General features: G+C 41.9%; 1 protein-coding gene across 1 annotated transcript; it reads right to left on the bottom strand.

Annotated features, from left to right (window-relative positions):
- On the bottom strand, nucleotides 1–24919 carry LOC129814816 (phosphatidylinositol glycan anchor biosynthesis class U protein-like). The gene is made up of 12 exons (XM_055867874.1): nucleotides 24755–24919; nucleotides 23890–23954; nucleotides 23717–23776; nucleotides 23417–23479; nucleotides 22538–22647; nucleotides 22172–22272; nucleotides 21970–22067; nucleotides 19795–19949; nucleotides 19249–19392; nucleotides 15968–16092; nucleotides 3075–3217; nucleotides 1–1340 (listed from the first exon to the last, which is right to left on the bottom strand). The coding sequence occupies exons 1-12, from the start codon at nucleotides 24882–24884 to the stop codon at nucleotides 1227–1229; spliced, it is 1308 nt and encodes a 435-aa protein (XP_055723849.1). The 5' UTR covers nucleotides 24885–24919; the 3' UTR covers nucleotides 1–1226.
- Between the last annotated feature and the right edge of the window lie 2913 nt (nucleotides 24920–27832).

The raw sequence follows: 27832 nt of genomic DNA, 5'->3' as shown, positions 1-27832 counted from the left end.
TTTTAAAATCACCCTGGTCTTTAATATCATGAAGAAGAAAAAATACAGAAACATATCAAAACAACTAAAGTACTCCTCCATTTAGAAAATTACAGAAGAAAAAAATGAACAAAATTAGTGCTGTCAAATAAATACTGTATATGTATGTACACATAAAAATGGCATACATGAACATTCATGCTGGATCACGTTCAACAAGCAGAGTGCATCACGAGAGTTCAGATAGTGAGGAATCCAGATCATATCAAATTTCCACTGGGTACAGGGTTATCAGACTACATTTCTCTCAGATAAGACACTCCAGTAAACAGGTGTCTTATCCCGATATCTTTTTCCTATAGTATTGCAAATAGTGACAATGCAGTTAGTTAGGCCCATCAGATATCCATTGAGAGAAGAGTACCAACTTAACACTTTGTCCTACAATAACTGTGTACAAAATGTTGGTAAGTGTATTAGTAAAACACAAAATAAAGGGTTTTGTTCATTAGGCACTAAACAGAAGACAACATACTGGAACAGAGGTGAACTACTTGGACAATAAGAAATGCAATTTTTTTATTATTATTTTTTTTACACATTTTCAGTTGGGCGCCCTAATGAACACGACCCAAATGTGGAGGCTGTTTCTTCCAGTAAACACTAGATTGACTGACAAGCCCCTGTGGTTTTCATGTTCAAGCGACGCCCTCTGCTGGTAAACAGCCTAAATGCAGAACTGTCTGGTTCCTGTGTGCTCCCAAGTACCCAAAGGCTCACATCTGCTCAAGTCATCTGCTAGTTTTCAATGAGTGACAGCAATTACCAAAAGCATAAGAAAGGAAATCCAGGAAAAAAAAAACTATAACCAAATTAAACAAAAGAAAAGGACAAGCAACACCATCACCTACCCGCCACAACAAGATTTGTCACCTACTCACTGGAGCGAAAGAGCATGGAAAGAGCAAATGGCACTCAACTTCCATCCCACCCTCTTCAACTCCATATCTGCTCCATCCTTCATTTCTGTACCAGAAGTAACTTCAGAAACACTAAGGCTTTGGTCTATGGGGGAGCAGGTGGTTGGTTGGGTGGGTGGCATGTTTGCTTAAAAGTACGACCTCAGAATTAAGAACAACGGGTGGGGTAATGTTCACAGTCACTGTCAGTCAGGTATGGGTCTGTCACCCATGTCCCATCCTTGCCTGCGTGCGCGCGTGCAAGTGTGTGTGAGAGTTTGTCGTCGTCTACTTGAGAACCAGAGTGGCCTCGCTGCCGTCTTTCCTCTTCAGGTACAAGCCATGGGTCAGGTGGTGCTCTCGCCGCAGGTACGCATAGAAGTAGTCCGACACCAGCAAGATCTGAGAAGGAACAAAGTAACATCCATCTGTGGTTAGGTGAATTTCAACAGTTATTACGTACTGTACTCCCCCATCAAACTGATTTCACAGCTACAAGCTATATAATATATGACATCTTTATACAACCTGTACATTTTAAACATTGCCACATAAAAAGGTCTGGGAGCTTCTCCAAACCATGTGTGGAATGGTTTGGCCTTCTCCTTCCTTTTGAAATGATGTAATCTCAGGCAAAGTCATACTATCAGAGAAATGGGAAATGTGTGTCAGCCAAAGTGGTCAGCGAGCAAAACTGACCAGGTTAATCTCAAGACTGTTTCTCTCAAAACTGGACAGGCAGGTTCACCACAATCTCGCACCGCTTATCTAAATACCATTCACATCTACGAAAACAACATATGTTGACAGGTCCGTCTTTAGAAATAGTCCACTCAAGTGTATAATTGAGCAGACTGGGAAGTCTCTGAATAGGCTTCATCTGGGAATCCGTCCATAATAGTCCAAATGGCCAGAGCTCCGTGTGAACGGAATAAGTGCCTTGTTTTGTTCGAACCAACACCGTCCAATTATGAACGACCCCCCCCCCCCCCAAGATGCCATTATCGTCATTTTCTGCTCCAGAGATGAAAACAGAATGTTTGTTCAGTCTTTGCGGATCCTGCTTATGTCCTTAGCTGAGAAGACCAGGAAGAAAAGTCTCAATGGACTAAAATTAGCTATTTTATCCCAAAGCGTCTTACGCCCAGTTTTACCGGCCTTTCCGTTAAACAGTGTTAGACAGTGATATCATTGTCATACTCTGACAGGTAACCCAAAACCTTGGTTTCTACATCATCTGTTCCAGAGCAGATGAATTAGTGAAGGACATGGCCGAGGACAAACAGTCCTGCATTCCCATCCGCTCTGTACTACCATGATTTCAACTCCAGACAAGGGATTTGTGAGTGTTAACGGACACTGAAGGGAACGGTATCTGCGGTTGTCAAATGCAAAATGGCTGCCGTTTATTTAGGATGTCTATCTGGGGGCTTAACAATGGGAAGGTCTCCCAATAAGTCTACCTGTTTTACTGCCTCCACTATTCATTATAGGTGACATCATAAGCCTCTTTTACATACAAACTTGACATATTCTGGTCCGTAGCCAGACTCACTGTATCACTGATCTTGGTGAGATGCCCCAGGGGTGTCATTTGGGAATAGCAGGCTGCGGCAGTTAACATACCCTAGCTCAAGACCAACAATGTTAAATATGATACTACTAGCATTTCAATCCCAAGGCAAAAGACTTGGCCATACCCAAGGACAAGGTCCCCAACTGGTGGCCCGTGCGCCGAATTTGGCACATGGGTGGTTTTATTTGGCCCCAAAGATTTGAGCAAAAAATATAGTTTTATGTTGGACATAAGACTTTAAAAACACCAGGAAATATTTTAATTTTAGAAATTTGTTCCCACACATAAGAGAGAGACAGGTGATTGTATACAAATGTAAGCAAGGTTTGAAATTATTACGTTTTAGTCAAACATATGTGTTTGGGCTTCTTGCGGTCAATTTGCAGTCTACAAATTATTTGTAATTATGCTTCGGCCCTCCGACCATCCGCTCAAGAAAAAAAAATAGCCTGCGGCTGAATCTAGTTAATGATCCCTGCCCTAGGATTAGATGAAAAATACACTTAAGTTGCCTGTCCCCATGCTAACTTACCCTTTCCTGCCTATGCCAGCCCACTCACCTGTGCCACATTGAAGAGCAGCGTGATGGCGTAGTAGAAGTTGGAGTTGGCGCTGCCAGCGTAGATCCAGAGGTGCCAGAGGACGGGGAACAAGGCGGAGCAAGCCAACAACACAACCGACACCAGAAATATATTTCTCAAGACTGGAAGACACAAGGAAAACAAAGACATCAAATAAATAGACAATATACAGTGTACAAAACATTAAGAACACCTTTCTAATATTGAGTTGCACCCCCCCCACCCCCGTTGCACTCAGAACAGCCTCAATTTGTCGGGTAAGGTGTCGAAAGCAATGCTTCCCACAGTTGTGTCAAGTTGGCTGGATTTCCTTTGGGTTGTGAACCATTCTTGAGACACACGGGAAACTGTAGTGTGAAAAACCCAGGAGCTTTGCAGTTCTTGAAACAAACTGGTGCGCCTGACACCTACTACCATACCCCGTTCAAAGGCACTTAAATATTTTGTCTTGTCCATTCACCCTCTGAATGGCACACATACACAATCCATGTCTCAATTGTCTCAAGGCTTAAAAACCCTTCTTTAACCCGTCTCCTCCCCTTCATCTTCACTGATTGAAGTGGATTTAACAAGTGCCATCAATAAGGGACCATAGCTTTCACCTGGTCAGTCTCATGGGAAGTGCAGGTGTTCTTAATGTTTTGTACACTCAGTGTACTATACTGAACAAAAAGACAAAATGCAACATGGTCCCATGTTTTATGAGCTGAAACAAATAGTCCCCAGAAAGGGGGTCTCTAAAATGTGCATTTTTGTTTCACAACACAATGCCACATATGTCTGAAGTTGAGGGAGTGTGCAATTGGCATGCTTACAGCAGGAATGTTCACCAGAGCGGTTGCCATAAAATGTAATGTTCATTTCTCTACCAACGTCGTTTTAGAGAATTTGGAAGTACGTCCAACCAGCCTCACAACCACGTGTAACCACGCCAGCCCAGGACCTCCACACATCCGGCTTCTTCACCTGTGGGATCGTCTGAGACCAGCAACCTGGACAGCTGATGAAACTGCGGGTTTGCACAACCGAAACATTTCTGTACCAAACGGTCAAAAACCGTCGCAAGGAAACTCATCAGCTCGTCGTCCTCACCAGGGTCTTGACCTGACTGCAGATTGGCGTCAGAACCGACTTCAGTGGGCAAATGCTCGCCTTCGATGACCACTGACACACTGGAGAAGTGTGCTCTTCACGGATGAATCCCGGTTTCAACTGTACCGGGCAGATGGCAGACAGCGTGTAAGGCGTCGTGTGGGCGAGCAGTTTGCTGATATGAACGTTGTGAACAGAGTTTCCCTATGGTGGCGATAGGGTTATGGTATGGGCAGGCATATGTTAAAGACAACGAACACAATTGCATTTTATTGTTGGCAATTTGAATACAGAGATACCGTGTTGTGCCATTCATCCGCCGCCATAACTTCATGTTTCAGTATGATAATGCACATCCCCATGTTGCAGGAATCTGTACACAATTCCTTTGAAACTGAAAATGTCCCAGTTCTTTCATGGCCTACATACTCACCAGACATGTCACCCATTGAGCCTGTTTGGGATGCTCTGGATCGACGTGTACGACAGCGTGTTCCAGTTCTTGTCAATATCCAGCAACTTCACACAGCCATTGAAGAGGAGTGGGACAACATTCCACCTCATCAACTCTATGCAAAGAAGATGTTTCGCTCTGCATGAGGAAAATGGTGATCACACCAGATACTGGCTGTTTTTTTTTCATCCTCGCCCCTACTTAAAAAAAATAAAAAAAAATATCTGTATTCCCAGTCATGTGAAATCCATAGATTAGGGTCTTGTGAATGAATTTAAAATGACCTTTTTTCTTTATATTAACTCAGTAAAAAAAAGATGTTGTGTTTATATTTTTGGTTCAGTGTACAGTACCAGTCAAAAGAGTTTGGACACACCTACTCATTTAAGGATTTTTCTTTATTTTTACTATTTTCTACATTGTAGAATGATAGTGAAGACATCAAAATCATGAAATAACACATATGGAATCATGTAGTAACCAAAAAAGTGTTAAACAAATCAAAATATATTTGAGATTATTCAAATAGCCACCCTTTGCCTTTTTTGGTTACTACATGATTCCATATGTATTATTTCATAGTTTTGATGTCTTCACTATTGTAATGGAGAAAATAGTAAAAATAAAGAAAAACCCTAGACTGAGTAGGTGTGTCCTAACTTTTGACTGGTACTGTAAATAATCTAGTCATAACATTCCTTTCTGACAAGAGGGTTATTGGGCCAAAAGTTTTTTTCTTGTAGGAGTTACCCCTAACTCATAAATATTCGGAATTATTGCAAGCCAAATGGTGGTGCAATGCATTGGATTCTTGATCATGAAATGTGTTAATGTCTTTATCGTACCTCATGTCAATAATAAATACATTATTGACATGACTCAATGAACTCCAGTTCATAAAAAAGTAAACTTGAAACAGTTAGCATTACTCACTCCTTACTATCAGTAACCACGCTCTACAAGGAGGCTCTCCGCACTGCCAAAGCCGACTCTCTCTGTTCTCATCCTCCTAGATGTATCCACTGCCTTTGACACTGTGAACTATCAGATCCTCCTCTCCACCCTCTCAGTGATCAGTGATGGGCGTCTCAGGCCATGCACTCTTGGATTGCATCCTACCTGGCAGGCCGCTCCTACCAGGTGACGTGAAGAGGATGTGTCTGCACCACGTACTCTCACTACTGGTGTCCCAGGGCTTGGTTCTAGGCCCTTTCCCTTTCCTCTTCTCTTTATACACCAAGTCACTCAGCTCAGTCATATCTTCACATGGTCTCTCCTATCATTGGTATGCGGATGACACTACTTTTTTCCTTCCCTCCCTTCTGACACCTAGGTCGCGACACGCATCGCTGCGTGCCTGTCTGATATCTCAACTTGGATGTCGGCCCACCACCTCAAGCTCACCTCAAATACATTTTTACCTGTTAAATAAAGGTTTAAAAAAAAAAAGAAGCTCAACAAGACAAAACTGCTCTTACTCCCGGGGAAGGCCTGCCCGCTCAAAGACCTCTCCATCACAGTTGACAACTCCACAGTGTCACCCTCCCCAAGTGCAAAGAACCTTGGCGTGACCCTGGACAACACCCTGTCGTTCTCTGCAAACATCAAAGCAGTGAACCGCTCATGCTCCACATCATCCGTAGAGTACGACCCTACCTCACACAGCAAGCACCGCAGGTCCTAATCCAGGCACGTGTCCTCTCCCGTCTAGACGACCGCAACTCACTGTTGACTGGTCTCCCCGCTTGTGCCATCAAACCCCTGGAACTTATCCAGAACGCAGCAGCCTGCCTGGTTTTCAACCTTCCCAAGTTCACTCGTGTCTCCCCGCTCTGCCGCACACTCCGCTGGCTTCCAGTTGAAACTCGCATCCACTACAAGACCATGGTGCTTACCTACGGAACAGCAGGAGGAACTGCCCCTCCCTACCTTCAGGCTATGCTCAAAACCTACACCCCAACCAGAGCACTTCGTACTGCCATCTCAGGTCTCTTGGCTCCCGCTCAGCCCAGTCCAAGCTCTTCTCTGTCCTGGCATCCCAATGGTGGAACCAGCTTCCCCCTGAAGCTAGGACAGCAGAGTCCCTGCCCATCTTACCGAAAATATCTGAAACCCTACCTCTTAAAACAGTATGTTAAATAATACTCATCTCGACCCCCACCCCCCAAAAAAATTAAGAAAAAGACTTAACCAGCACTTGCACTTCAAGCCTCCTAACCCCCCTTCTAGCTCTGACAGCTACAGTTGAAGTCGGAAGTTTACATACACTTACGTTGGAGTCATTAAAACTCGTTTTTCAACCACCACAAATGTCTTGTTAACAAACTATAGTTTTGGCAAGTCGGTTAGGACATCTACTTTGTGCATGACACAAGTAATATTTCCAACAATTGTTTACAGACAGAATATACTTATAATTCACTGTATCACAATTCCAGTGGGTCAGAAGTTTACATACAAAGTTGACTGTGTCTTTAAACAGCTTGGAAAATTTCAGAAAATTATGTCATGGCTTTAGAAGCTTCTGATAGGCTAATTGACATAATTTGAGTCAATTGGAGGTGTACCTGTGGATGTATTTCAAGGCAAACTCAGTGCCTCTTTGCTTGACATCATGGACAAATCAAAAGAAATCAGCCGTCACACTGCTCAGGATGAAGACGCGTTCTGTCTCCTAGAGATGAACGTACTTTGGTGCGAAAAGTGCAAATCAATCGCAGAACAGCAGCAAAGCACCTTGTGAAAATCCTGGGGGAAACAGGTACAAAAGTATCTATATCCACAGTAAAACAAGTTCTATATCGATATAACCTGAAAGGCCGCTCAGCAAGGAAGAAGCCACTGCTCAAAAATCGCAATAAAAAAGCCAGACTACGGTTTGCAACTGCACATGTGGACAAAGATCATACTTTTTGGAGAAATGTCCTCTGGTCTGATGAAACAGAAATAGAACCATTTGGCCATAATGACCATCGTTATGTTTGGAGGAAAAAGGGGGACACTTGCAAGCCGAAGAACACCATCCCAACCGTGAAGCACGGGGGTGACAGCATCATGTTGTGGGAGTGCTTTGCTGCAGGAGGGACTGGTGCACTTCACAAAATAGATGGCATCATGAGGATGGAATATTATGTGGATATATTGAAGTAACATCTCAAGACAACAGTCAGGAAGTTAAAGCTTGGTCGCAAATGGGTCTTCCAAATGGACAATGACCCCAAGCATACTTCCAAAGTTGTGAAAAAATGGCTTAAGGACAACAAAGTCAAGGTATTGGAGTGGCCATCACAAAGCCCTGACCTCAATCCTATAGAACATTTGTGGGCAGAACTGAAAAAGCGAGTGCAAGCAAGGAGGCCTACAAACCTGACTCAGTTACACCAGCTTTGTCAGGAGGAATGGGCCAAAATTCACCCAACTTATTGTGGGGAGCTGGTGGAAGGCTACCTGAAATGTTTGACCCAAGTTAAACAATTTATAGGCAATGCTACCAAATACTAATTGAGTGTATGTACACTCCTGACCCACTGGGAATGTGATGAAAGAAATACAAGTTGAAATAAATCATTCTCTTTACTATTATTGTGACATTTCACATTCTTAAAATAAAGTGGTGATCCTAACTGACCAAAGACAGGGAATTTTTACTAGGATTAAATGTCAGGAATTGTGAAAAACTGAGATGAAATGCATTTGGCTAAGGTGTATGTAAACTTCCGGATTCAACTGTACGTTGAAGAAAAATGTATTTTCTATGCCTGTGATATGTGGTTGTCCCACTTAGCTATCTTAAGATGAATGCACTAACTGTAAGTCGCTCTGGATAAGAGAGTCTGCTAAATGACTAAAATGTAACTTAGTGTTCCAAAAGGATTAAAAAAATATTTTTTCTTCCCTTTTTACATAATGGTGGTCTAAACATGCACATGAGCAACATGCGCAAATTCCCATAGGAACCCAGTCATTTTTTATCTTAGATACAAGGAGAAATCTGAAGTCTATCTATCCACTGATGTAAAATATATCCCCTGTCTGATTCCCAGTTCGTCCACTAGATGGCAGTTAGAGATCAAATCAAATTGCAACAACAATGCAGTTAACAATGCAGTTAAGAAAACAGTTAAGAAAACAAAAGCGGTAAGTCAAAAAATATGTATTTTTTGTTGTTGTTGAAAAATAAATAATCGAAGAGCAGCAGTAAAATAACAGTAGCGAGGCTATATACAGGGGGTACTGGTACAGAGTCAATGTGCGGGGGCACAGGTTAGAGGTAATTGAGGTAATATGTACATGTAGGTAGAGGTAAAGTAACTATGCATAGATAATAAACAGAGAGTGGCAGCAGCGTAAAAGAGGGGGTGGGGGGGACAATGCAATGGGCTACCGAGTGGCGCAGTGGTCTAAGGCGCCACTACAGACCCTGGTTCGATTCCAGGCTGTAAAACAACTGGCTGTGATTGGGAGTCCCATAGCGCGGCACACAATTGGACCAGCATCGTCCTGTTTAGGGTTTGGCCGGGGTAGGCCGTCATTGTAAATAAGAATTTGTTCTTGACTGACTTGCATAGTTAAATAAAGTTTAAATAAAATGTAAATAAAATATGTAAATAGTCCGAGTAGCCATTTGATTAGCTGTCTTATGGCTTGGGGGTAGAAGCTGTTAAGAAGCCTTTTGGACCTAGACTTGGCGCTTCGGTACCGGTACTCGATGGTGCAGCTATAGAACTTTTTGAGGATCTGAGGACCCATGCCAAATCTTTTCAGTCTCCTGAGGGAGAATAGGCTTTGTCGTGCCCTCTTCACGACTGTCTTGGTGTGTTTGGGCCATGAGAGTTTGTTGGTGATGTGGACAACAAGGAACTTGAAGCTCTCAACCTGCTCCACTACAGCCCCGTCACGTGACGTCGCTTGGCCACTTGAAACCAGTTGTGTCTGGTTTGGGTAGTTAGTCACTGTGACAAAATGGCTGAATGGATTTTCAAGCCTAACATCTTAAAATTACCAATCAGGGCTGTTAAGTAATGGAGTTTGTTTTTTGAGTGACACAGACAGGTGCGGAAACTTCAAAACGTCTTTTCCCATTCACTCTTCCAATTATAAACGATGAGCTAGATCAATGGCGCTTGTGGAGGATGCATACAAGTTAATGTGGATGGAGAAGGAAATGCATTGCTTTACAATGACCCTGCATACTAAATGTTTGCACTTTTGGTGACCTACACTGCATACTCTATATGACCATAGGGCAATTTTTTCTTGAGCGGATGTTCCGGAACATAATTACAAATAATTTGTAGACTGACGAATTGACCATAAGAAACATTAAAATTGGTTTGATTTCCAAAAAGGACTCTACTTTTCAAACAATGTCACTTTCTACCTTTCAATGTCACTTTCTATTTTCTGACAATGCCACTTTCTATTTTCTGACAATGCCACTTTCTATTTTCTGACAATGCCACTTTCTATTTTCTGACAATGCCACTTTCTATTTTCTGACAATGCCACTTTCTATTTTCTGACAATGCCACTTTCTATTTTCTGACAATGCCACTTTCTATTTTCTGACAATGCCACTTTCTATTTTCTGACAATGCCACTTTCTATTTTCTGACAATGCCACTTTCTATTTTCTGACAATGCCACTTTCTATTTTCTGACAATGCCACTTTCTATTTTCTGACAATGCCACTTTCTATTTTCTGACAATGCCACTTTCTATTTTCTGACAATGCCACTTTCTATTTTCTGACAATGCCACTTTCTATTTTCTGACAATGCCACTTTCTATTTTCTGACAATGCCACTTTCTATTTTCTGACAATGCCACTTTCTATTTTCTGACAATGCCACTTTCTATTTTCTGACAATGCCACTTTCTATTTTCTGACAATGCCACTTTCTATTTTCTGACAATGCCACTTTCTATTTTCTGACAATGCCACTTTCTATTTTCTGACAATGCCACTTTCTATTTTCTGACAATGCCACTTTCTATTTTCTGACAATGCCACTTTCTATTTTCTGACAATGCCACTTTCTATTTTCTGACAATGCCACTTTCTATTTTCTGACAATGCCACTTTCTATTTTCTGACAAAACTTTTTTTTGGGAGGGGGGGGGGGGTAATCGCCAAACTCAACGACTGAGAGTTCAACATGTTAATGGATTCAGGTATGTTAGTGCTAAGACAAAAAAAGTACAGCCAGAACCAAGATTGGGAAACACTGTCCTAGAGCACTTGAGGTTTACCGATCTGTAAGAACCAGATAGGTGTAAGCTACAATGGCTAGCTTGGATTCAATGTTCACTCAAATTTTTTCCGTCAATGAGCCAATTTCAGGTCTACTGAGCGCAAACTTGAACGTTGTGAAAATTCTGTGCAACTTCCAGTGCACATTTACTGTGAACACAGAGGCTGTACCCGCTTTAAGTCACAGTTTTAACAATGGCCAAGTAGGCTACAGTGGCTATTTGACCAAAATGTAGGCCTACCATCAAAAACAATGGAGAAAATGCATCCCATAACATATTCACATGGAAATAGCAATTCTAATCATTTAGCCTACAGTAGCAGCCAATGTGTGGTGCTCAATGTAGGCCTACATTCCATGAGACTTATGAAAAAAAACATGCAGGGCTTGACATTAACCTGTTTACCAACTTATCCTCCAGACAAGGTGACTGAAAAATGTTTGTGTTGTTTGATACAAGAAATCACTTAATGAAATAAAATGCATTACTTTTACCCAACCATTACTACAGAGAATCAGACAAATTATGCAACCCTCTGCCTATTGGCTACTTAGCTTATTCAAGCCGGTATCAAAATACAACACTGCTCCTTTAAAACAAAAAAAAGCTCTTTACCTGACTCACTTTTTCAAAGATGTCTAGAAATGTGCACGTTTTCATGCTCTTGTAGGAAACAATCACTCCCCTATTGCTGACTACAAATAATCTATAACCGGGATAATAACTCACTGACTAGCAAAGGATATGAACAAAATGGCCACATGCAGCTCTTGCTTTGATCTCAAAACAAACGCATCTAATCATGACCACAGCTGTAAACAGTGCAGTTCAAAGTAAATGGCACAGATCCATAGATGGCAATGGTCAATTTGAATATAGGCTTACTGCAGCTCTAATTAGTTATGCCACACCGGTCTGTATAGAGTATGGCCGAGTCATGCGTTCTGCCTACAAGTTCGCTTTGTTTCGGTATGTGGCATAGAAATTGGCCAATATTGCTTTGATTCAATCACAATTGCCACAGTGAAGGGAAACGTTGATAAATCAACAGAGAAAGTAACAGACTAACTGAGAAAACTCTAGAAAGTTGAGTGAAGTTCAATCTTGTACTTCTCTCTGTGGGCTGATATTTCTCCCGCGCTCTGCCCGGCAGTGCCGGAGGAGCTGCGTGGCAGTCTCTGGCTACTGCGATCACACGCGCAGCTTAGAGGGAACGCTGCTTGCAATCCAGCTCCTCTACATCAGAAAACAATGAAGGGGTCGGGGCCAAGCGTTGAACCTTCTCTGTACTTGGGTGTGTTAAGAGGAAAAGGACGTAGTGGCGTAGTAAATTCAACTGATCATCAACATCTTGATTAGATGAATCAGGTGTTACACTGCTCAGCTGTGACAAAACCTGCAGTACTGCGGTTTTGGAGGCTTGAGGATTACTGCACTACAATATTAGGGACACACGATGTTAAGGAGCGCACACTCCATGTCCAACGTCATCTGTCGTGGCTGAATAACGACATGAACATCATACAGATGGCGGGTTTTACACTGTATTGGCAGGATAGAACAGCAGCCGGGACTCTAACCCGGAAGCTTATAAGAAATCCCGCTATGCCCCCCGAAGAACCATCAAACAGGCAAAGCGTCAATACAGAACTAAGATCGAATCGTACTACACCGGCATCGACGCTCGTCGGATGTGGCAGGGCTTGCAAACTATTACAGACTACAAAAGGGAAGCTCAGCCGAGAGATGCCCAGTGACACGAGCCTACCAGACGAGCTAAATTACTTCTACGCTCGCTTCGAGGCAAGTAAGACTGAAACATGCATAAGAGCATCAGCTGTTTTGGACGACTGTGTGATCATGCTCTCCGCAGCCGATGTGAGTAAGACTTCTTATGGCTGCAGGGGCAGTATTGAGTAGCTTGGATGAAAGGTGCCCAAAGTAAACGGCCTGCTCCTCAGTCCCAGTTACTAATATATGCATATTATTATTAGTATTGGATATAAAACACTCTGACGTTTCAAAAACTGTTTGAATTATGTCTGTGAGTACAACAGAACTCATATGGAAGGCAAAAACCTGAGAAAAATCCAAACAGGAAGTGGAAATTCTGAGGCTGGTCGAGTTTCAACCAAGATCCCATTGAAATCCCAGCGAGATATGAATGAGTATTCACTTCCTACGGCTTCCACTAGATGTCAACAGTCTGTAGAACTTTGTCTGATGACTATACTGTGAAGGGGGGCCGAAGGAGACAGGAATGAGTCACCACTGCCATGAGGTGAACATTCTTTGACCACGCACGCTCACATGAGAGGCAGCTCCGTTCCATCTCTCATCTGAAGTCAATGTAATTCTCCGGTTGGAACGTTATTCAAAATATATTTTAACAACATTCTAAAGATTGATTCAATACATCGTTTGACATGTTTCTACTGACTGTTACGGAACTTTTGGACTTTTCGTCACGTTTTAGTGAACGCGCTTTGTGACTTTGGAATTGTTTACCAAACGCGCTAACCAAAGTAGCTAATTGGACATAAATAACGGACATTATCGAACAAATCAAGCATTTATTGTGGACCTGGGATTCCTGGGTGTGCATTCTGACGAAGATCAAAGGTAAGGGAATATTTATCATGTAATTTCTGGTTTCTGTTGACTCCAACATGGCGGCTAATTTGACTATTGTTCTGAGCTCTGTCTCAGATTATTGCATGGTTTGCTTTTTCCGTAAAGTGTTTTTGAAATCTGACACAGCGGTTGCATTAAGGAGAGTTATATCTATAATTCCAAGTGTATGACTTGTATTATCATCTACGTTTATGATGAGTATTTCTGTTGAAACGATGTGGCTATGCACTATCACTGGATGTTTTGGGAACTAGTGAATGTAACGCGCCAATGTAAACTCAGATTTTTTTATATAAATATGAACTTTATCAAACAAAACATACATGTATTGTGTAACATGAAGTCCTATGAGTGTCATCTGATGAAGATCAAAGGTTAGTGATTCATTTTATCTCTATTTGTGCTTTTTGTGACTGCTATCTTTCGCTGGAAAATTGGCTGTGCTTATTGTAGTTTAGTGTGACCTAACATAATCGTTTGTAGTGCTTTTTCTGAAAAGCATATTTGATATTGGACACTTTGGTGGGATTAACAACAAGATTACTTTAAAAATAGTATAAGACACATGTATGTCTGAGGAATTTTAATTATGAGATTTCTGTTGTTTTGAATTTGGCGCCCTGAACTTTCACTGGCTGTTGTCATATCATCCCGTTACCGGGATTGCAGCCATAAGACGTTTTAAACAGGTCAACATTCACAAGGCCAGATGGAGTACCTGGACGTGTACTCCGTGCATGCGCTGACCAACAGGCATGTGTTTTCACTGACATTTTCAACCTCTCCCTGTCTGAGTCTGTAATACCAACATGTTTTTTATTTTACCTTTATTTAACCAGGTAGGCCAGTTGAGAACAAGTTCTCATTTACAACTGCGACCTGACCAAGATAAAGCAAAGCAGTGCTACAAAAACAGAGTTACACATGGGATAGACAGACATAGTCAGTAACACAATAGAAAAATCTATGTACAGTGTGTGCAAATGTAGTAAGATTGGGGAGGCAAGGCAATAAATAGGCCATAGTGGCGAAATAATTCCAATTTAGCATTAACACTGGAGTGAATAGATGTGCAGAAGATGATGTGCAAGTAGAGATACTGTGGTGCAAAAGAGGAACAACAAAAAATAACATGGGGATGAGTTAGTTGGGTGTGCTATTTACAGATGGGCTGTGTACAGGTACAGTGATCGGTAAGCTGCTCTGACAGCTGATGCTTAAAATTAGTGAGGGAGATATAAGTCTCCAGCTTCAGTGATTTTTGCAATTTGTTCCAGTCATTGGCAGCAGAGAACTGGAAGGAAAGGCGGCCAAAAGAGGTATTGGCTTTGGGGATGACCAGTGAAATATACCTGCTGGAGCGCGAGCTATGGGTGGGCGATGCTATGGTGACCAGTGAGCTGAGATAATGCGGGGCTTTACCGAGGGTAGTGCGTACGGCCCACTACATCACTGGGGCCAAGCTTCCTGCCATCCAGGACCTCTATACCAGGCGGTGTCAGAGGAAGGCCCTAAAAATTCAAGACTCCAGCCACCCTAGTCATAGACTGTTCTCTCTGCTACCGCACGGCAAGCAGTACCGGAGCGCCAAGTCTAGGTCCAATAGGCTTCTAAACAGCTTCTAACCCCAAGCCATAAGACTCCTGAACAGCTAATCAAATGACTACCCAGACTATTTGCATTGCCCCCCCCCCCCAGTCACTATAATAACTCCACCTACATATTACCTCAATTACCTCGACTAACCTGTGCCCCCTGTATATAGCCTCGCTATTGTTATTTTACTGCTGCTCTTTAATTACTTGTTACTTTTATTTCTTACTCTTTTTTTTAAGGTATTTTTTTTATTCTTTAAAAAACTGCATTGTTGGTTAGGGCATGGAAGTAAGCATTTCACTGTAAGGTCTACACCTGTTGTATTCGGCGCGACAAATAACATTTGATTTGATCTAATAAACATGTTTACAAAACTCTCCTTGAGATCAGTAGGAACAAAACGGAAGAACGCGCTTTGAAAAGTGGGGAGGCCCTATCTAAACTTGTCTAATAAGTAATGCTTTTGTTCATCTTCTGTTGCAAAACAGTTTGCTACGGTGTGTCCTATCGAACACAACCCAAGGGTTATGGGAAGGAACCATAGAGAATGACAGTGGCCAAAGGCCATATCAGCATGGGCAGCTCCATCAAAGGCTTCCACCATTTTAATGTAGTCAACTGGGTGGGACTTCCAACTTCATTGGCTGATCCCTCCTGGTGACTCTGTTGGAATCATGTCCAACCAGGTCATCAGGAGGGCTCAACCAATCGTGAAGAAGAACATTGACTACTTTAAAATGCCGACAGCCTCAACGGCGCTGCCCATGCCGTCTCAGACGCTATAATGCCACAGATACAAAAATAAGTCCTCTATCTATCTCTATGGAAGGAACCACTCACATCTGTATAGGTGGTTCCATGCGGGCAGGAAGGCCATGTAGAGGGCGATGTCGCCCACGGTGGGGTAGGACTTGAAGATGGAGATGATGGCAATCTGCATGAAGATCAGAAAAACCGGGTGCTCCCTGGGACAGAGAGAGGACAGCAGAGTGTTACTACTGTACAGCAGCAATTTTAAGACAAAATCATTTACAGGATTGCATAGATGTCACCCGTTTAGATGGGATACATTATATATACACAGATGTGGTCTGTGTGGCACAGTAGAGCATAGCGGTTGTAACAACAGAGTTGTGAGTTCGATTTCCGCTGGGGCCACCCATACCAAATGTATGCACGCCCTACTGTAAGTTGCTTTAGATAAAATGGTATGTGCATTAATATACGTTAATACATGATGTTAGCTTCTAAATTCTGGTTCAATAATCCAGACGAATACCAAAAGAAAGCTCAAGACTAGACCTATTCACCACACTGGGTTATGCAGCTGCAAGAAAACCATACAAAGTCTCAAGCAACTGTGTTTATAACGTCAACACTTGGTCCCCCCACCCCGACTAGACCCCCCTTTTGTGTCTAGGATGAACAATCAATCTCTGTTGCTGGGCAGGTGGTGCTATCATCCAAGCTCGAGTCCGGAACCTTCATACTCAACGCCTCTCAAGTCTTCTAATCAGTCAGGAAAGGCCTCGAGCTAGGGGAGTTCACATTCTCGCAGTCTACTAGATAATTACTATACACAAAGAGCTTAAACCTAACACTACTTTCTATCCCTAAGAATATACAAAAGTTCATTCCTATTAGGAGTATATAATGGTATAAAACAGTAAAGATATAAAATGGTAATTACGATCTACCAACTCTAACTCCAGACATACGGCTCCTATTTAACCCTAATGGAATCATTCTTGCCCTCAGAGATAGGCTCCCTTTGTACTTTCCCTCTACCCAAATACAATGCACAGAGCATTCCATCGAACACATAACACCAGGCTAATTATACAATTATAAAAACGGGCTCATGTCCTTATCCAACAATAATAATATACATAATGATACCCAGGAACATCAATGGCAAATTATATCCACTGAAATGGAAATGAATGTATACTGAAAAAAATATATAAAGCACAACATGTGAAGTGTTGATCCCAAGTTTCATGAGCTGAAAAAAAAAAAGATTCCAGAAATGTCCCATATGCATAAAAATCGTATTTCTCTAAAAAGTTGCGCACAAATTTGTTTACATCCATATTAAATGAGCATTTCTCCTTCACCAAGATAATCCATCCACCTGAAACGTGTGGCATATCAAGAAGCTGATTAAACAGCATGATCATTACACAGGTGCACCTAGTGCTGGGGGCAATAAAAGGCCACTCTAAAAAGTTGAGGGAGTGTGCAATTGGTACGCTGACTGCAGGAATGTCCACGAGAGCTGTTGCCAGAGAATTTAATGTCAATGTTTCTCCCATAAGCCGCCTCCAACGTCATTATAGAGACTTTGGCAGTAAGTCCAACCGGCCTCACATTGCAGACCACGTCTAACCGCGACAGCCCAGGAACTCCATATCCAGTTTCTTCACCAGTGGGATCGTCTGAGACCAGCCACCTGGACAGCTGATGAAACTGTGGGTTTGCACAACCGAATAGTTTCTGCATAAACTGTCAGAAACCGTCTCAGGGAAGCTCATCTGCGTGCTCATCGTCCTCACGAAGGTCTTGACCTGATTGCAGTTTGGAGTCGTAACCAACTTTACTGGAGAAGTGTGCTCTTCATGGATGAATCCCGGTTTCAACTGTACCGGGCAGATGGTAGACAGCGTAGTGTGTAAGGCGTCGTGTGGGCGAGCGGTTTGCTGATGTCAACATTGTGAACAGAGTGCCCCATGGTGGCAGTGGGGTTATGGTATGGGCAGACATAAGCTACTGGCAACGAACACAATTGCATCTTATCGATGGCAGTTTGAATGCACAGAGATACCATGATGAGATCCTGAAGCCCATTGTTTTGTCATTCTTCCGCCGCCATCACCTCATGTTTCAGCATGATAATGCACGGCCCCATGTCGCAGGGATCTGTACACAATTCCTGGAAGCTGAAAATGTCCCAGTTCTTCCATGGCCTGCATACTCACCAGACATGTCACCCATTGAGCATGTTCGCAATGCTCTGGATCGACGTGTACGACAGCGTGTTCCAGTTCCCGCCAATATCCAGCAACTTGGCACAGCCACTGAAGAGGAGTGGAACAACATTCCACAGGCTACAATCAACAGCCTGATCAACTCTATGCAAAGGAGATATTGTGGTGCATGAGGTGGTCACACCAGATACTAACTGGTTTTCTGATCCACGCCCCTACTTTATTTATTTTTTACATTTCTGTGACCAACAGATGCTTATCTGTTTTCCAGTCATGTGAAATCCATAGATTAGGGCCTAATTTATTTATTTCAATTGAGTGATTTGCTCATATTAACTCTATAGTAAAATCTTCAAAATTGTTGCATGTTGCGTTTATATTTTTGTTCAGTATATTTTTCAGGTCTGATTTGACGGGTCAGAAATGTTTGGTTTGGTGAGTAGAAGTTGTACCTCTGTTCTTACATGGCAACAATCCAGGTGCAAGGTGATCCCAACGTAGGCAAACATGATTACATAAAACAGCTTGAAGCGTATGCAACTGTAAAGATTTGCAAACAAACCCCAACTGTGTTAGTCTTATAATAGGCCTCAAAACAGGTCTAACTGTGTAACCTTACGTAACCATTGTAGACTGTGGGTTCAGTGTTAGCTCAAATAAACTGTTAACAAACAAAAGCATACATTTAACATAATTGCAATGACCACAATCAGGTTTAATAATTCTAAGTACCTCAATGGACAACATCAACATTGTGGTTACTAATTAATTAACCTGACTATTAACTACCACACAAGTGGTAGTATAATATCCACTTCATAGAAAGGAGGCCAAACACTTGGGCGACATTTTCATCCGTGCAAAAAGACACCATAAACCTAATTGCAATCGGGCCATGTGATCTAATTTAAAACTTTTCTTCAACAACGTGCATTATAAGGAGGCAAAATATTTCACTCGTTTATTGCACTGAGCAATGCGCATGCATTGGAGAAATCTTTTAAATTAAAATCTGGCTGCCAGATTACAATGAGGTTCACTGTATTTTCTCCCCACAGATCTGTGCTCTTTTTCACCACGAAAACAACTCCCTTATTCTCACCATACGGCGGGTTAAAGAGAAGAGGGACTCACTTTAGCTTGATGGAGAGTGGAATGGTGTAGAAGAACACGTTGATCTGAAAGACGCAGATGAAGAAGAGGCGGAAGTGCTCAAACATCTCGGCAAAGAAGTACCAGAAGAGGCCTATGTTGGGGGTGAGGTCTGGAACGGAGAGGCTGGGGGGGGATACAGAGAACAGCATTCACACAGTCAGAGAGGAACACAGAAAGGCCCTTTTCATAACACATTCCGTAGCATAGGGGTCTCTCGTCTTCCAAATATGTCTGCTAGGCCTAATTGCCATCCCCACAAAGACAAACTTTATTCATTCGATTTTTTTATAGTGGGAGAAAGTTGTAGGTTCTCTCAATCATATTCCGAAGACACGTATTCATAACAGATTTACACCGATTAGTGAATTCTCAATGCACAAATTAACAGTAATTGTATGCTAAGGTGTACAACATCAAGCTGAAAAAAAACTCCCTTAGTAAACGTGTCCAGCAGGGTTGGGGTCAATCTCATTTAAATTCTGTCAATTCTTGAATTGAAATGACCCCAACCCTGGTGTCACTCACATGAATCCGTAGACGGAAGACAGGAAGTCCCAGGAGCTGAGCAGGAAGAAGGACAGACAGACCATGACACATAGGCTGCCCAGGTACATGAAGGCGTACTGCGTCGTGAAGAGCCAGAAGCTGGATCTTTGCCAGTTCACTGGGATGTACAACCTCTGTGGGAAAGATAGAAACATTAGGGAGAGAATGAATGTTTCAAACGCTTAATAAATCACAGGCAAAATGTATCTAACATCTCAGAGTAGGAGGGCTGATTTAGGATCAGCTTTTCCTTTTATTTAGATCAGAATGAATAAGGTAACATGGACACTGAAGACCTGATCGTAGACTCGTGGTCTACTCTCCTTAATTTGCACTGATGTGGAAAAGACTTGAATGGTGGAAGCTCATTATTAGGCTGCCTGTGACCTGTTCAGTTCTTACAGATCAGTACAATGAAGTAGACGGGACAAGGATAGGACAGATTTTTGTATGTTCACCAGGGGTGCATCTCAATAGTCCAACTTGGCCTCCACTCTGTGACTCCTTCAAGTGTAATGAACTGAAAGCATAGGCTAGAACCCATATTGTGGATGCCTATCAACCAGGACTTGGGCAGGTGAAAGTTGTCATGCCTATGCATATAAAGGACTGGCGACAAAGTGAGGAAGCCACTTTGGACTATAGAGATTGACCACATATCACTAACCACGTTTCAATCCACAGGTCATAGTGTATTCAAAAAAACAGCAGCTGTGATGGAAATAGGAAGACTCGGTATAACTTCAGAAATGTCGACAATGTTATTTTTGTGTCGGTACAATTAATTATGCAACAAACTGCGGTGGAAACGATGTATTGGATAATTGTTGATAGAATAACCTTGCCTGGCTAGCCAAACGGTACGCCACACCCATGGAACAGATTCTAACCGGTCTGACTGGTCCCAGAAAACGATGGGTTGGGCCATAGCCAAAACACCCTTGAGTAAAGCAGTGATTTAAAAATGTGGCATTGGATAGAGATGATACAATCGCTGATGACTTTATTTTGTACAAATCCCCTAATTTTGACGTCACCACAAACAACTTAAACGATGGCAGTCTGACTGAAGTATGTAGCGAACAGAGTGGCAGAAGAATTCAGTTTAGTCGTCAGGCAAAGATTAATCATCACGTCGAGATAAATTTGCAGTCACACGATGCTACACTACATGACCAAAAGTGTGTGGACACCTGCTCGTCGAAAATCTGATTCCAAAATCATGGGCAATAATACGGAGTTGGTCCCCCTTTTGCTGCTACAACAGCCTCCACTCTTCTGGGAAGGCTTTCCACTAGATGTTGGAACATTGTTGCGGGGACTTGCTTCCATTCAGCCAAAAGAGTATTAGTGAGGCTGGCACTGATGTTGGGCGATTAGGCCTGACTCGCAGTCAGCGTTCCAATTCATCCCAAAGGTGTTTGATGGGGTTGAGGTCAGGGCTCAAGTTCTTCCACACCAATCTCAACAAACCATTTCTGTATGGACCTTACTTTGTGCATGGGGGCATTTGGGGCGGCAGGTAGCCTAGTGGTTAGAGCCTTGGGCCAGTAACCGAAAGGTTGCTAGATCGAATGCCCAAGCTGACAAGTAAAAAATCTGTCATTCTGCAAATGAACAAGGCAGTTAACCCACTGTTCCTAGGACGTCATTGTAAATAAGAATTTGTTCTTAACTGACTTGCCTAGATTAAATCCAAAAATAAATTAAAAATGTAAAAAATTGTCATGCTGAAACAGGAAAGGGCCTTCCACAAACTGTTGCCCCGTGTAGCTCAGTTGGTAGAGCATGGCGCTTGCAACGCCAGGGTTGTGGGTTCGTTTCCCACGGGGGGCCAGTACAAAAAAAGTATGAATGTATGTACTTGTAAGTCGCTCTGGATAAGAGCGTCTGCTAAATGACTTAAATGTAAATGTAAATTGGAAGCACAGAATCATCCAGAAAGCCATTGTATGCTGTAGCGTTAAGATTTCCCTTCACTGGAACTAAGAGGCCTAGCCCGAAACAAGAAAAACAGCCCCAGACCATTATTTCTCGTCCACCAAACTTTGCAGTCGGGCAGGTAACATTCCCCTGGGGACCACTGATCGCTGTCGCAAATTGTATGGAAACCTTGTGAAAAGTGAGTCTTTCAGCTGAGTGATACGAACGTACCTGTAGTAGGTAAAGCAGTGCTGGGGCAAATAGTGTGAGGGGGTAGATTGACTGGTATGTCGCCAAGGCCAAGAATATCGCACTCATCAAGGAACTTCCTTCAATATCAGAGAATAATTTAGTTATTGACACGACAAGCAAGTACATGGTTTGGGTCACACCAAAATAGTTTTTATTTTGTCATTTGTTGCTGTTCACATACCTTTTACTGTACAGAGAATGAAGAGTGCGATGACTGCATTGTTAAGCCCGCAGGTTGACTTTGCCACACAGGAGAGGATAGTGAAAGGGTTTAACAAGTAACTGCAGGGTGAGAGAGCAAAAACTAAAGGTCATCATTAAGTTGTAAACACTGTTTACTAAAACTGACAAGACACCCATAGGTTTAAAGGTATAATTGAATGTTGACAGAGCTATTCTTTAAGCTGACCATGTTGAGCCAGGTGGAGTAGGGTGAAGTTAACCCTGGATTCGGATCTAGTCAGTTTTGTGTTTTCCCCTCTAATGGTTAAGGTTAGGACTGGGGAAAGTAAGCTGATCCTAGATCTGTGCCTTCTCTGGTACTTACAACATGGCCACTTTCAGAGGGATGTAGTACATCTCTTTGGGGGTGCGGATGAGCTCCAGGCAGTCCAGAGGATAGCGCTCAGCCTCCAGGGCGTACTTCTGTTTCCTGAACTGGAGCAGAAACACACACCCCACTAGCCGTGTCACTACACCAAGTCTGTGTTGTTCCGGAACCCATAATGCAACAGCAAAGTCAAAAGTCTCTGGGATTCTTCAACATTGCAGTCGACTGCCGACTGACTGATCTACAAATCTCTTTGCATCATAAATAACTACTTACTATTATTTGTAGATCAGTCTGAGTCACAATTTACCAAAAATGCATCACTGATTTGATGCTCTTGGACACCCAATCCCAGGGTATCTTGAAACATCAAAAAGACACCACACCAACCACCGTGTTAACACTAGACAATGGCTGTGATGGAATACTCCTGCCACGTCCTATTTTAGTAAGTTTGTTTGATAAGTGAAAATATAATGTTTTGTAGTAGAAGACTAAATATAGCCAGGACGTGATACTCATTTCAGCTTTTCCTGTAGTTTGAATTCACTGCACACTTGAGGAAGTGACTCAACTTATGAGACCCCTGTGTTTGTCACAACACCTGACAACCAGATACGGGGGCGGCTAAACAAACATTTAGCCTATGTTCTAAAATAGTAGGCCGATGTAGCAAATAGGCACAGTAAATACTTTTAGTAAGCAGGATTTATTAGGTCACAAACCAAGGCTTGTTGTTCCTGTACCCATAATGCAAGTGAAATCTCTAACATCCAATCCCAAGGCACCTTGAAGCATATTTTTAGGTCATGCAGACATGCATAATATCCCATGACACAATATTCATTATTTATTTTGGCATTATTTGTCACTTACCACAGTCTTGTTGTAGTCCTTCACTGCTAGGTATAGTGCCACCGCAGTGAGTGCATCTGCCATCTATGGGGCAGGTTGAGAGAGGGAAGATAACACAATTGATGGATGTATGGATGGATTTGACCTTTGGGAATCAAACTCAAATGATGGTTTCTCTGTAGCATCCAGCTAATTGTCTATGAGCAAAACTAGCAATCAAATTACACTGGACCCTCAATTTGATACAGGTATCAAATTGTATAGTGACATAATAGACACTGTTATTACTGAATAAGTATATTTATTAAAGGTTGCACTCACCATAAACACAATCTCTGCATAATCAATAACAAAGTGAAAGAAGTATATAATGAGGGGCGTCTGAAAGGGATAAGATGACATCATGATTATACCACTTTGTTTATGTATTCATTTATGAAGCAACACATTGTGATAGAATGTTACTCGTTTAATGGAATCGAGAGGGGACTGACCTCATGGAACACATCCCCTGCATATGGAGATACTCCCAGGTCCAGGAGAGCCAGGCCTTCCACAACTACAAATAACAAACCATAAAAAATCATCAACCTATGGAACCAAAATAATGTATAGCCTGTTGTGTCCACATTGTTCTCAACCATGATAGCTGGGGCTAGTTCTTTTAAGTCCAAAACTGGTCCTGAACATTTTACGTTTTGAGTGCAATATCAAAATTAAAGCCAAATCTATATAAGCTATCATAAGGCTTGACTTGCACTAGCTGACTAAACTCCACTACATAACTGTTATAGCTAACCTGCATCTCGTGGAATTGAGTCAGCTAGATTTGCACGAGCTAATGTACTGTCTGATTAATAATTAATAATTAATATACCGCACTGTCATTCCGTTTCTTTACAGGATATTGAGGTTAAAGCCAATAGATAAAGGGAACAGCAGCAAATTACATTGTAGCACGTAGCATGCATGTATCACTGTTGTAGTAGCTACCCATCCTTGCTTCCTTAGCTTTTTAGCTAGCCTTCCATTGATTGTCATTCCAGAAGACATCAAATCAAACGTTATTGGTCACAAACGTGTTTAGCAGTTATTGCGGGTGTAGCGAAATGCCTGTAACTGCTAATACCATGCATTGGCAGCTAACTAGCTTTGATTATTCTCTGACTTCCCATGTATTTTACTATATTCCTTTGTGGAATCACTAAAACTAGCAATACTAGAACTCTCAATAACACTTTTAGTGGTGCTGTCCAACCACCTATCTAGGTTTGCATAGCAAGCTAGCCGCCCAGCTACAAGCAAGCGCAAGACAGAACAGCAGCAATTCCCTACACAGATAATCAATAAAGCGCCTACCTCTTTTCCAGGCATTTAGTGGAGATACTACCTCAACTCTTTCTGGTATAAGCTCAGCTAAACTTGATCTAAATAATACTGCTCTTATTGTTACAGCTACAACTAAAAGCAGGGTTAAAGGAGCTGCCATCTTTGTTGGGAGGAAGAAGCCATCCGCGGCTCGTCAGCAACACTAACAAAGTAAGTCCGGGTCACAGAATTTCGAACATTTTCTCAATAAAAGTCCCCCACGTAATAGTAGAAAAACATCAATAAACCTGTATTTATTCATGATATATGAAACATAATTGTCTAAACATGAACAATGATTCATATTTGTTCATATTGAAGTGACATTTGCATTACATTTGGGTTTACATTTTTTCCCCAAGTTCAAATAAATGCCCCAATGCTGGTTTATAAAGCATAAACTATTCTAGGTGCTGCAGTAAAAGTATTGTAGGGAATCCTCAGTAGGGTCTGTAGAATGTAAACTGAGTATACCAAACATTAGGAAGACCTTCCTAATATTGAGTTGCACACTTAATATTGATTTTTGCCAGGTATTACCTAACCTACCAGAATTATTCCTACCTTTGAACCAACCGATCCTCCTGGGGTGGTTGTAAAGGTGGTTGCACTTGGCTGGCAAAACTTAAAAAGCAGTCTATCATGTTTTCAAGGTTCAACATGACTTAGTCGTTTGTTGGTGATGATGAATGAGATGTTTTTCATATAGCTGGTTTCACATGCACCTTATTTGTGATTGGCCATTTGCATATATATATTTTTGCATATAGTTTATAGTTTACACATTTATAGTTTACACATATAGTTTACACATTGTTATTTGACATATATCTTTTTGACACGCAAAGACACAAATGGCGTTCCATACCCTTTTGCCCTCAGACCAGCCTCAATTCGTCTGGGCATGGACTCTACAAGGCGTCGAAGGCGTTCCACAGGGATGCTGGCCCATGTTGACTCCAATGCTTTCCAAAGTTGTGTCAAGTTGGCTTGATGTCCTTTGGGTGGTGGACAATATTTAGTATTTCCCATTCACCCTTTCCCATTCCCCCTCTGAATGGCACACATACACAATCCATGTCTCAATCCATGTCGCACTGATAGAAGCGGATTTAACAAGTCACATCAATAAGGGATCATAGCTTTCACCTGGATTCACCTGGTCAGTCTATGTCATGGAAAGAGCAGGTGTTCTTAATGTTTTGTACACTCAGTGTATATACTTTCATTTCATGGGGCACTGGATAATACAAAATGTTGCTGGCCTTTTACTCCACCCATTCCATTGGACACAATGTGAATAACTGTATATGGAATACATATTGGCTTATAGTGCAACAACGATTCTAGGTGCCGCAGTAAAAGTCCGGCACCTAGAAGTTTTGGTTGAAGATAACGTTCAATATCAGAAATATGCAAAATTGAGAAAATCAGAAAGGGGGCAAATATTTTTTCACAGCACGGTGTCATTTCATGAGCCTCTGAATACTACAGAGTGTTGCTGGACTTTTACTGTGGGCAAAATCAGCTTACAGGAAAAACTATTCTTTGTGCCGATGTTCAATTCTTCGGTTTTTCTTTCAGTAATTGCAGTGACTTGATTATCAGAATCCCAAAAGTTATTTGTGCGTTGTTCAGATTTGATATTTCTCAACACTGATGTATCTACTCCAACGCCACTCTGTTCTGAGCAGCGAAACATCGGCGGTCGGCATTGGCTATTAATTCCCCGTCCACCTTATCAGCAGAAGTTTTATGTAAGGACAATGCAAGTTCCTCCCTTTCTGGTGTTTTTTTTCTTTCCTTTTCTAAGCGACTGAAAATGTATGATTTCGAAAATGTACTACACAGTTAGGATTGGACTATAGGCAAATAGGCTTACCCATGAGAACCTTTTGAACTACCTACCAGTTTTCTCATGAATGGACCCTCTCCCATTCACCACGAGTCAGTATAAACACACCATTACTTGAAGTATTATGCCTGAACCCTCAAATTTGCCTCATCTGACAAAACACATTTCAGTGTATCCTCGTTTATTTGATTCAGTTTTCACAGAGCATACGATTTCCTGATCTGATATACCTCTACCACAACTTTGTATCCCTAAGCGGTAGTATTCATTCCCAATATCTTGGGTGTCAGATTTGAGCTGCACCACTGACACTTCCTCACACGAACTCATAGCTACATAAGGATGGAAATCAGAAGCAAGTTCTTTATCCTCAAAAGTTTGTACATTTTGCATATTGTTGTATACTGTTGTTGACGTTCCCTCATTTAATAGGTTTTGAACCTGAGCCTCATATACATTCTCTGTTTGTACCATTTTGTTTAATTTCAAATTTTTGTCACTAACAATTGAATGTACGAATGTGTCACAGTCATACTGGAATGACAGACCATAATTGTAGCACTCTTAGAAGCAGTTGGATTCTTAACTAATCTGTTAATAATCTGTATTTGGCAAGGCAAGAGTGCATGAAGGTTGTGTATGGAATGGCGTTTTATTTCACACTAGGGTAACCAGTTTGTTTTTCCAACTGATATTCAACACAAAAATAGTCGATTAATTTATTGTTTTGGAATTAATATAACATGCAGGATGAAATGTAGGCTGCTCGTCTATGAAAAGCCAACTGACATTTACTCCTGAGGGACTGACCGGTTGCACTCTCTACAACCACTGTGATTATTATTTGATCCTGCTGGTCATCTATGAACGTTTGAAGAACAATCTGGCCTTAAATGGCCATGTACTCTTATAATCGCCATCCGGCCTGGCCAACCCTCAGAGCCTGGTTCCTTTTGGTTTCTTCCTAGGTTCCTGCGTTTCTAAGGAGTTTTTCCAAGCCACCGTGCTTCTACGTCTACAATTCTGATAGTTGTACTTCTGTACAACGTATTATATTGTCCTATGTTGTGATGCGGGAGCACAAAAAAGGCCTCTGATGACACCTCCTTCACGGGATCCGCCCACATCCTCACCACTGGCTCTGCCTCTTGAGTGGGAGACAAACGACTGGTTTGATGAGATATCTCGCGTCCAATCACCACCCCCAGCAGAGA

This window comes from Salvelinus fontinalis, chromosome 18 (genome assembly GCF_029448725.1).
Source record: "Salvelinus fontinalis isolate EN_2023a chromosome 18, ASM2944872v1, whole genome shotgun sequence".
In the NCBI taxonomy this organism is placed as follows: Eukaryota; Metazoa; Chordata; class Actinopteri; order Salmoniformes; family Salmonidae; genus Salvelinus; species Salvelinus fontinalis.
This window is presented reverse-complemented; position numbering and strand designations above follow the sequence as displayed.